Source organism: Odontesthes bonariensis, chromosome 14, assembly GCF_027942865.1.
Source record: "Odontesthes bonariensis isolate fOdoBon6 chromosome 14, fOdoBon6.hap1, whole genome shotgun sequence".
Lineage (NCBI taxonomy): Eukaryota > Metazoa > Chordata > Actinopteri > Atheriniformes > Atherinopsidae > Odontesthes > Odontesthes bonariensis.
Window position 1 is genome coordinate 31,664,055 of NC_134519.1, and position 12,228 is coordinate 31,676,282.

General features: G+C 40.7%; 1 protein-coding gene across 3 annotated transcripts in view; it reads left to right on the forward strand.

Annotated features, from left to right (window-relative positions):
- pkn2a (protein kinase N2a) overlaps nt 1-12,228 on the forward strand; it is a 44,253-nt gene that overhangs the window by 10,625 nt on the left and 21,400 nt on the right. For all 3 annotated transcript variants that reach the window (XM_075484055.1, XM_075484053.1, XM_075484054.1), the window contains exons 2-4: nt 393-557; nt 1,575-1,710; nt 5,477-5,631. In XM_075484055.1, coding sequence (XP_075340170.1) covers nt 393-557; nt 1,575-1,710; nt 5,477-5,631 — 456 coding nt within the window. The remainder of the gene's footprint in view (nt 1-392; nt 558-1,574; nt 1,711-5,476; nt 5,632-12,228) is intronic.

Genomic DNA, 12,228 nt, shown 5'->3' on the forward strand with positions numbered 1-12,228 from the left:
AAAATTATTACAGTCCACAGTTTGGTGTTGTTTAGTGTGACCCATCTCTCAGGCAAATGTTCATTGTTTGGAGATTGGAAAAAATGTTGTATACTGCAGGAAAAAGGGTGATTCCGCAATGCATGGTATGGCTAACATTTTCATATAATGCTGCGCATTGTTGAAGTGTGTGTGGTTTTCGTTTTGATGATTTAATATTTATAAGACCTGCTTCTTAAATGCAACAAAAACAGCCAACAGGAGTCACTGACCTGTGTCTGTCCACCTCCTTTTTCTCTACCATCCCATTTCTCTCTTCTCTCTACTCCTCCCTTGCTGACTTCCTTGAAATTACAATCACCATTTTCCATTATCTCCTGTTTTCACCTCTCATCTCTCATGTTTTACTCCAGGGGGATGCCAGGGGCCAGCTGGTGGCGGAGCGACTAGGTCTGGGGCACAACCTGGACCTGTCAGACACCATGGTTCAGCAGAAGCTGGACGAGATCAAGGAGCAGATCCGCCGTGAGATCCGCAAGGAGCTGAAGATCAAAGAAGGTGCTGAGAACCTGCGCAAGGTAATATCACAGCCTTTTTTTCTTAGTCTTCTTTTTTTTTTTTTTTTTCTCAAAACAGCACTACTACTGCACCTCCATACAGTTGGGTTCCTTGGGAAAGAGGGCAGTTTGATTGGCAGACTTTAGATATATCATCCAGAGTATCTCATCTCCAGTCAGTCTTCAGTGGTGCACAGTGGGGATGTTTGGACTCTTGGCTCCTGCCTCCTGTCTTTCATGGTTCTTCCCAGGGCTTCCGTATAAGGTCTTCTGAGGCGTGTGAATGTCTACCGCCGCCTGGGCCTCACAACATTAACCTTAACCACCCCTGCCACAGCCGGTGTTAAACTTGGGGTGTGGTTGGAGGGAGTGCAAGACAGGCTCCTCATAGTCAAACCTTCTCCGTAGGCCTCGCTATCCATTCAACAACCCTTTGACTCCAAGTCCCAACATGCTCCTCGTAACCTTAAACTCAACATTGTGTTATAAGTTTGCCGTGGCTGTTCAGAGGCGTCTGCGTAGCCCACGCTCGTCCCTTCTCCCCCACCTCCATTGCAGACACTGAAGGCTTGAAATCGGAGGCCTTCAAAGCTCCATTTAAAGTTTTAAAAATGATTCAGATTAAACTGTATGGAGAACTTTACTATCGCAACCTGTGGTAGAAATAAGTTACTACTGACCCCCGCAGCTACGGTAATATTGTTCACATATATTGTACATATTTAATTTACAAACTATGTAAATGAACCACCCAACATCAGAGCTGGGTAAATGCCCTCACCATGACAGCCCAAACTGTAATGCATGTCAAAGTCTAAAATCAACGGGTGCTAGTTACCAATTAAGGTAAGATATTTTACCTTGCCTGGTAAATACCCCTGTCTTTCAAACTTAGTGCTGTCGGTTCATAGTTTGTCATGGCTGAGACAAACCTTTCCCATCTCTGAATACTCAGATTTATGTTTTTTTTTTAATAAGTTTAGTTTCCCGTTAAATGTTAACTGTCAAGTTTTCCCAAGACTTTTTTGCTTTCCTCAGGTCACCACAGACAAGAAGAGCCTGGCATATGTAGACAACATGCTGAAAAAGTCTAACAAGAAGGTTGAGGAGCTTCACCAGGAGCTTCAAGAACTCAATGCTCACATTGTGGTCAAAGACCCAGAAGAACTTCTAGGTAATCACAGAGGCACTAAAACAAAGCTGCAACTTTAACTAGGATTAATATTAATAATGTATGAAAAGGTTTTTATGAATAAATGCAATACCATCCCAAATACACCTGTGTTGTACTTCAGATATGAATGTGTGTGGCGCATTCATGTTCATAACGGCTTCGGTCTCAGTAACTGCCTGTTGAGCGATAACTTGGATAGATAGTGGTTTAAATTGTGGATGCAAATTATCACTGAGTAAATCATTGAGGCACTTTTGTCAGAGTACCTATGTAAACACAGAAACAAAATACAGACTGCACATTCAGTGTTTGGAGGTGACTCACTCTCCAGAGGCTGACATTGTTGCATTCCACATTCCAGCGATGGTTACAATGAGCTGTCGATTGTTCCTCTCTTGAAAGCTCCTATGCATTTGTCAACAACAGTGGAATTTGGAGAGATTTTACCTCAACAGCTGTGTGCATTCAGTATCCTTTTGTTATAGTAGTTACCTTGTGGAGTAGCTGTTGGTGGGAATTTTTTGAATGAGTTCAGGAAGCAAAGGAATGGAATTTGTTTGCCTGTTGCCACCACATTCCTCTGATTCAGTTGACTTTAGAAAGTAAATGAGGAGAGATGTGTGTGTGTGTGAGAGAGAGTGCTGGAGGAGGGAAGGGAGGTTGTCTTGGTAAATGGTTATCTTAAGTGGAAACAAATTTAGCCTGACTTTGCGACCTCCTATCGGGTGAACACTGGCTTTCTACTGAGGTGACGCAATACCAGTGGAATGTCGCTGGTCATCGTAACATGATGGAGAGGGATTGAACGTTGTTCGGCTATTTAAACATGAAACAACTTCTTGAAATATGTCCAATTCTGGAATCCGTGAGAGACGGCACTTGTTTCTTGAATTAGTAGGAGGGAGTTGCTCTGCCCCTGCAAGCAGCCAGGATGCGTTTTACTTCCAGGACAAAGTTGATGGGGTTCTGGTTATTCTTCACCGCTTAGCTGAAGTTAGAGATGGAGTGACTCGCTGTGAGGTGCTGATGGAGCTTGCAGCTGTAATGCAGGGTCACCAGTCACGTCCCTCTGTCACATATGTTCTCATTTGTCAAGAGACTTGCGCAAAAATCAGCAGTTGTTCAGTCAAAATCACTTTTCCTTCTTGTCATCTTGTCACAAGGGAAATAATCTTGTGCCAATTTTAGGTGTATGTCTCCCAATCATGATGTCATTGCTTGAAGAGTATTGTTAGCCGTGTGTCTCTTTGCCTTTTCATCAGATACAGATTGGGTTAATATGAGGGAGGGTTCCCCTTGGCAGTTGTCCAGCAGTGACATCAGCCCTTCAGCTATTCGGTAGCTCAGTATCTTGTCTCACAGCCCAGTGTGGGCTTAACCACTCTGAAAGTGGGGGTGGGGGTCCTTGAATTCTTGGCTCAGTGTGACCTAAACCAAACCACACCCCTCCTACTTAGAGAGGAAAGCCCCAAATGTAAACTGAATGACATACGCTGCCACTGACTAACATGATTTTAATGTACTTAAAGGAGAAGTTGTTTTTTTGTCAATAACAACAACACGGCAGCTCTGAACTAACAGTGCAATAGTACGCGTTCATTCATTCATTCGTCTTAAAGTATTGGTGAAATAAAGACAGATAATGCCTTATTTAGAGGCTGTATTGTCTATGCCATGTTCTCTCCCATTATATGGATATACGCAGAACTCGAATAATCTAAACTTCCGAAGGACGCCGACTTTCACCAAACTGTCATCGGTGAGTAGATGAACGTATTTCATACCAGGTTAAAAAAAAAAAACTAACTTTACCTTTAAGCAGACTCACTATAGTTTTTATAAAATAGGAAATCAGTTTATCTCTGAGCTTCTGTAAAATTGTCACCTTTCTCCTCAGACTTTCTTGTTTATGACTTGTTTATGACTATTTTAATTTCTTGTCTAGTCCAGCCTTCTACAGTGTTCGCTAACATTCTCTCCATATCTTACAGGTATTCAAAGGAATCATTAGACGGTGTTTTGATTAAACTTTTCATGAATGAATCACAGAACCGCCTACTTATATTTGGTATTTATATCTGGCAGCCTCTCACCGCTCAGCGGATTTTCTTTACCATTTCTTTTTTGGTAGTATCAGTTGTGTGCACATTTAGTAGACTCTAAACAAAGGAAGGCTTTGATATTATTTGATGTACTCTATTAGGCAGTTATTTTTATCTTGGGCCTTAAATTAATCTGAGAGATCAGGACTGAGGTGTAACAAAACTTTATTATGGATACATATTGGACTAATATATCAAAAGGTTGTAGAGATGGATGTGTTAATGCCTTGGATTGATCCAAGACACACTCTTTGTGTCCTTCTAAAAGGTGCTGATTTATGACGGTATACACTGAAACGTAACTGGCAAATCAAGTCTGAAGAGGTTGGACAGGTTTTTTTTGCCCACTTTGTGTGTGTGAGAATGTCTTGCTCTGTGCAACAGTAATCAGTCTAGGGAGTGATTTTCTTTAAACCTTTCGAGTCAAGACATGACCAAAAACACAACAAAACACTGAGCTCAACCCACAGAACTGTGGTCCAGCCCATTTTGTGATGTTTGCTTTTCCTTGTATGACTATATTTCAAATGTGCACACATGGCTGGACACAGTAAAACTATGTTTTTCTAGCTATCTGTAACACCTGTAAATGAATCATTAAAGCCAATATATTTAAGATGGTCTTAATCATAGAGATATCCTCAGTCTTGCCTCACTTTTTCTTATTCACTAACAACATTATAGTATTGATAATTGTTTGAAAGTTCACACTTGCCCCCCTTTTTTTTTTTTTGCCAAGAATGGAGTTATCTACAGGGGTTTTCCTGTGTTGTTGAAACAGAGCAGACTCCAGGGCAGGTGTCATTGTTATGGATGCACTAAGTTTAATTGAACTTTGCATTCATACTCCATTTGTTGATCTGGATTTTGTTCGAAATCTTAAATTGTTGGCTTTTCTAGGTCTTTTTGAATTGAGACAGTGACTCAGATGCAGTCGTATAACAACAAACTGCATTTAGAAAGGACAGAAATATACAATATTTTGTTTTTGGAAGCAGTCATTCTGCTAAGCTGCAGCAGTCTAGCTCAGAGGTCTTCAACAGAGGTTCCGCGGAGGTACTGCAGGGGGGTCGTGAAATCTTTGGTTGATTAGACGATTTTTAACATTTAAAAAAAAAAAAAAAAAAATTTTTTTTTTTTTTCAAACAGTTTTTTCTCACAAATTGTGTGCAAACATGTGCCATCCACAGATGGTTTGAGGATTCATTGTCTCATCTACATGCATGTTTAAAGTTAAAAAGTGTTGTATGCAAGATGTTTGTTTATAAATGGCAGTGGCACGGCCACCCTGTACCTTGCACATGTTTAAAATAAAAACATGAATATATTAACCTGTGTATTATTTGAATAGCTTAGTATTGAATGTACAATAACAGAGTAGCTATATTTATACACGGCACTAGGCCCCGTTAAATATAAAACACAATTGTATGCCATATAAATAGTAGGGGGTCCCTGCTCCAACTCTCCATCAGTTTGGGGGTCCCTGGCCTGAAAAACGTTTAAGACCCCTGGTCTAGCTAATTTAGAAAAATGGCACATGTATGTTAATGTTGACAGTTGGTGTGCACTAATGACCGTGTCTATAAAGTGAAATATTTCGAAATGTTTCAACATTCCAAGTTACCATCCTATTTTTTTTTTTTTTTTTTGTCTTTCCCTAGAATGCCCGTTAACCCCAGATACCCCTAACAGTGAAGTTAGAATGTGCACCAGCAGCAGTCGCCTGGCAGCTTTAAAACGGCAGAATGACATCGAGCTGAAGGTGAAACAGGGCGCCGAGAACATGATTCAGATGTACTCCAACGGGCCCTCCAAGGTAAGCACAGTAGAGGGGGGAGGGTTTACCTGACATTCAGGTTTTAGCTGCCTCGTGTCAGGCTGGAAAATCAGACACCACATTACAATAGATTTACAAAGCTGGATCTTTCCACTGTATTTTTGATCATAATTCATGTCAGTAAAGCATCCTGTAAACGGCACTAACACAAGTGTGAACACACTCAGGATGGATCAGGTACACATTCAGATCTGATCACTCAGGCCACATTCAGTGGTTGTTTGGGATCTATTTGGACACATTCATGTAATAATGTCAATGCAAATGTGAAATGGACCACATGGAAGCACACATCTGTTATCTTGATGAGACTCCATACAGGCAGAGATTCCACTCTGACATTTTCTTGCTCTTCTAGTTTCCAAAAAAATGTGTAATTCACTGAATGTAAGGATGCTCCAGTCAGGATGTTTGGGGCCAATCACTGATGGCAGAATCAGCAGATATCAATCACATGTATTAGAAAGCTTTGATTTATAATGTAACATAATTTACAAATGTACTATTTTTGACAACATTCTATGATAAGTATTAAATGAAGAGACGAGCAGATATCATGGTTTAACAGCAGCTGATTTATTTTTACACTCCTTTTAAAACATAGCAGTAATTTGTTTGTAAATGACAAACAAAAAAAAGCTCTCCTAGAAATGAGCACGTTGTACCAGATGAAGATGTCACTAAAATCAGCATTGTTGAATGTGCTGCTGTGTCTTTTACTCTTTTCATCAGTGATATTGGTGAAAGTTCCAGTTGTTTTATTCAAGTGAGAATAATTAAAGCGCTGTGTAATATCTCATTGTAATATAGATTTATCTACAGAGAAATGGCTTTGGAAATGTTTGTATACCTATGCTAATTAGCCATGTGCTAATTACTTTAAATTGTATCTGTCGCATGATCCAGGTTGGATTTTTTTTGTTGTTATTTTTCTAAAGCAAAGAGAAAAGAAAAAAACACCCTGACAGTCCAGCCTGATAGGCTCCACGTCTTCCAACCGCTTGTTTTAGACGGATTAACACTAGTTTGGTTACATTTGTTGAACTTGGGTTAACACAGGGTTGTGCTGTGATCTTCAGTGAAGTTATTTTGTCTTCAGTAAAGTTGCTTTACTGTTAACATCTGTTTGCCTCTTGTTCTGCTGACACGATCTGGTGAGCGCAAGGTTTTTTGTTTATATTGTTTATTTGGTGTGTGTGTGTGTGAGAGATCTGACCAAGATATGAAGTCTTAATAGCAGTTACTTTAACTCCAGTTGAACATGAACATTTTCCTCTTACAGGCTTTATTTTGAGATGGTGTGGCTCTCCTCTTCATTTTAAAAGGAAACTATAAAAACGACCACAAATGGCCCTTATGATAAAATTTTTTAGGACAAATCTCAGCCATTAACAGTCAATGGTCAATTGATCGAATCAACTTTAATTGAATGTATTCCTGTTTGTTGTTCAGGTAACACCTGACTCTGATGTAGGCATTGTGCTTGTTTGCAAATAGAGTTGGGAACAGAAATCTGATCACAGGTGGCTACTCGAGACGCACATGAGGATGCATTTTAATGCCGTGTTTAAATATACTTGGAGCTGTCTGCTTTCCATCACATCACGTAGGACGTAAGATAATGCCAAGTCTGAAAGAAAGGTGTGGAGAATTCTTGGTCATAAGATGCATCTCGATGCAGACGTAAATGATTTTGCATTGATGTAGTGATGAAACATAATTGAGAATCTGAATCTGAAATATGCTTGGAATTATAAAAAGCAATAAATGATTTGTGATTTTCTTACCTCAGCAGAACAGTAAAACTGGACGACTTATGTTAAACTGCTGTAAAACATCACAGAAGAAGAAATGCATAGCTTTGATGTTATGCTAATATTACTGAGACATGACGGGTTTCAAATCGGACATCTGGACTCTATTTGGATTTTGTTAACTTATTGGAAAATGCACAGTGTGCACAATATGCCGCTTGAAAACGTATTATTGCTGGAATACATGGAACCATGTTAGCTGTGTTCCTAGAAATTGAAAATGGTCGGGGCGAAAACAGCTATATCAACTATTCAGTCATGGACGAAAGAGGCACCTGATTAATTTAATCTCCAAATCTGCTCCAAATCTGTGGAAGCTTTCACAGATAAGGATTGGTAGACAAATTGGGTTGTAGAGAACCCTTAGTTCAGCCAGCTGTCATTGCTGTTCTTGGAGCTGTTGTGTAAGCAGGTTTTTACCTACAGAAACAGCTCCACCAGGACTCTACAGCCAAATTAAAGTCAAAGTAAAAGATTTCATGAGTAAAGCCAGTCAAATTGTGTTTTGTGAACTACAGAGTGAGAGAACTACTGTCTCTCGTATGTGTATATAGTTTATACTATACTGTATGAGTATATACAGCATCAAAACCCACAAAAAGGAAGTTATATTCTCCCAGAGAAAACCCTGCTTCTAAATACTATAGTTCTGCTTACTTACAGGCCCTAACTTCTGCACATTAGCATGGAACACATTATTGGCCAGTTTGTACAACCTAAAACAAAGAAGCATTTGCCTTGCATTTTGCATTTTTGATCTGTCAGTCAGCTGACCAATCAAAGTAGACTGAGCGTTTGGGAAGGTGGTCCGTTACCTGACAGGAACTAAAACCGACCAGACAGAGGGTGACAAGTGATGCTGCTGCTGTATGACAAAGATCGTGTGGTTTTCATTGAACATCATTTTAGTAGAGGAACCTGTGACTGATGTATCCATATCTTTTAATAGCCTTCGGCCCAATCCCAATTCTATTTTCTACCCCTCGCCCCTTCAAACGTAGGGGTAGGCGAAGGGCTAGGAATGTCACCCCTTCGAATTGGGACAGCACTTCACACTCACGAACGTAATAAGTCCGCGCCGTCAGTTGTTACGTAACCAAAACGACAGCTTTAGCCAGAAGTAAACAAACATGACCGGTGCTGTGGTGTTCGCGCTCTCCTGGGCTATTCGGATATTTTTAGAAATATCTGCGTCGAATCGACGGAGTGCCATCAGGCGAAGGCGTCTTCGACATCTGGGAGCATTGCTGGATCTTGTTACGGTATGTAGAATAAGAAATTAATGCAAATAACGCTTGTGAGTGAGCAGCTGGTAGCTTCCAGAGCCGGCGTGTGAAAATGATTGTGTGTGTGTTTGAAAGTGCTTCTAACTGTACATTTGTGATATCGTGTAATATAGAAACAATTTGCTTGTCTCGTTGGATTTGCTGATTTATTGATTGGAGTAGTATCCTAACCTGGCTAACCTAGCTGAAAGCATAAGCTAACGTTTAGCCTTTGTTACTCGCCTCGTTCCGTTTGGGACACAAACAATGCGTTTTTGAAGCGGTTTTCTTTGTACCAGGTTCAGATTTGATGACATAAATAAATGCACTGCCTTGTGTGTGCCATCAATGTGTTGGTATGGGAGGATGAAAGTCTGATCTTTCCATGTTTTTCTTTCCAGCAGACGGGTCATCCTACAAATTATTGCCCATTGGACCACAACATGTACCCCAATTTTTTTTGTTATCCCTTGTATAATAAATCTCTTCATACCAATATCCGTTCCAGTCGTTCATATGATGTTGATGTGATAATCATGCTCACAAACCTTTTGTCCTTAATTTCTTTTATTAGGCTCACATTACAGACTGGTAAGGCAGCTTATTTTCAGAAATAACAGCTTAAAGTGTCTGCTGTAAAGTGTGTGGTGCAAATATGGACAATAAACAGTATGAATATAAACGGGCAACAGTGCAATCATCAAGAACGAGATGACCGGAGCAGGAACAGCGGAGGGCGCATCGGAGGTGCTGCATGGGCTCAGTGACGTTCTGGGGGAACAAGACACGATATGACATTATAGCATGCACTTTCATCCATTGTAAAAAATTAAAAAAGGTGTTTCAGAATGCGGTAGTGGTGGCTGTGTGTACAATAGGTGCATGGCGCATCAACTCACCGTAAAGTTTGTCTATCATGCGCTCAAACCGAGCTAAAAAGCGCTCCGTCTTCTGCTCGTGGCACTTCTGCTCCTTCAGGCTCTCCTGTATCAGGTAATCCATTATGGGATTGGACTTCCTACTTCTTTTTGGGGATGGGGATGACTTTAGAAACAGATCTTCGTTTTCGGCGCTAAACCTGATCAGGCTCTTTGTTTGTGCTTGAGTCCCTGTGAATCAGTCACGTATATGAATACTTGTGATAATAGGTAGCGAAATGACGCTCATGTCACTCAAAAGGAACTTATCTATGGTTAACCAACTACATTGCTTGTAAATACTCGTGTTACAATTTAAAAAACGACAACTCTTTCGCAGCACCTTCACATGCATTGACCGATTACTCATGTAAAATAGCGACTTTTCCCATGTGCGTTTATAGCAGAAAACAACTACACATTGCCACCACTTTAAACTCACACAATACACCAGTTATCACAACCTAAAACGGTTAAAACAGTTAAATTATGGCAAAAAAATAGAAGAACTTACATTTGTGTGGTGCTCTCTTTGCTTCTGCCATTTTTAAAAAGACTCGCGATCTCCCGGTAGTCGCGTTGTATTCTGGGAAATATATCATACCCCTTCAAACGGAGTCTGCCTGGCCGAAGCCCTCCGTTTGAAGGGCTACAACGGAGGGGTAGGGCTAAGGGGAACGGCTTTGGAAGAGTATTGGGACAACACTACCCCTTCACGTAAACGCGCAAAACGGAGGGGAAGGGGTGAGGGGTAGGGCCAAGGGGTGAATTGGGATTGGGCCTTCGACTTGCTTTCCTACAATGTTTCCTCATATTCTGTTTACTTATTTAGCCACCAGTTGCCGCCTCCCATCATGCAAATCTTGTTTGATTAAGATTTATAACAAGGAGATGATAAGTTCCCTTTGGAAAAAGTAGATACAAACATTACCTAAGTACTTCTTAGTGATATTATATACTACAAGTTGTAATCAATGGTGACTGATAAATGTCAGACCACGACTATGAGCATCACATAAAGTAGAAACAGTCGGGCATATTCCCAGTTTGACAACCAGCCTGTAACATAGCAGGTTTGCCTCTACAGCATCACTGCTGGAGTCCTTCAAACACTTGCACTTTTAATTTAGATTTCTTTAATTTAAAGGTGCCATGGCATGAAAATAAATGGAGGCTTTTATATATTTTTATAGGCTTTAGTGGTCCCCTTATACTGTATGAGTTTTTTTTTCCCCAAAATTCTGCCTTGGTGCAGAATTACAGCCAGTCCCAAAAATTAGCTTTCCTTAGGATCCTCAGAGATAAGTGCTTGCAGATGCTATTAGATGCATAGCTAACGATACAAACCCTTTCTTGTGGTAACAAGCTATGTAACTATACTGTACATACAGGAAAGCAACACAATTATAGAGCGTTAAATTACTTACTCTCGGGAATGAGATCCTTCCCCAAGTAAGGGGGCGAATGGAGCAGGAGATTGACAGGCGGATCGGTGCGGCGTCTGCAGTGATGCGGGCTCTGCACCGGCCCGTCGTGGTGAAAAAGGAGCTGAGCCAGAAGGCGAAGCTCTCGATTTACCGGTTAATCTATGTTCCTACCCTCACCTATGGTCACGAGCTGTGGGTAGTGACTAGTGCTGGGCGGTATACCGGTTCACACCGAATACCGGTTTATAATTCGTTATGATATATATACCGCCATACCGGTGTATTTGATTGCACAATGGGGGGAATGCTGCGTCGCGCGACATTGTTTGAGACGGGACACTTTTCAGTGTTGCGCTTCTAAACACGCATGTTTACTGTCTATGGGTGCGAGGTGGTAATAAGCACTTGCATTACGCGAAGGTGAAGGTGGATAGCAGTGTTTCCCACACAGACTAATTCGTGGCGGTGCGCCACAGATTCAACACCGGCCGCCACATATTGCGTTTCGTTATTATTATTATTTTTAACGCTATTTAAAAAATACTCGTATTCGTTAAGCTGTATTTCCTTTCCCTGCTCTCCCTCCGTCTCTCTGCCGGCCTACACACACACAACACAGCCCCTCCCCTCCGTGCACACCGCGTGTGTCTCCATCAGCGAGATCATCCCTGGAAGCGTGGAAGCTTGCTAGCTTCAGCGTCGCGTTAGATTAGCTCCCATTAAAAAGTCCTATAAAAATATTTTATATTTTTAATACAATGTTGTCCCGTCCCGTCCCGACCCATAGCAAACAAGCGATTACGCCTTCTTTATAAAGTTAACTAGTCGCAAGTTTGCCGTTTAAAAAAAAAAAAAAAAAAAAAAAAATGTAGTTGGGTTGTCGAGGTCAAAACAATAGCAGCTGTGAATCAAATAAAGTAGGTTTTTTAAACTCTTACACTGAATGTTTGCTGCTTCAATCCAGATGAGTATCGAAAAATATTTTCCGCAATTGAAAAAGAGACGTGTTGAGGAAGAGGACCAGCCTGAACCGGAGGTATCAGTCTGAAACAGAGCTGAACAGTCCGACCAGTGTAATTAGCTATGTTATTAATTTGTTTACAATGAAGATGTGAATATTAATACAATGAAGTTCTGTGTGACCAATTATTAA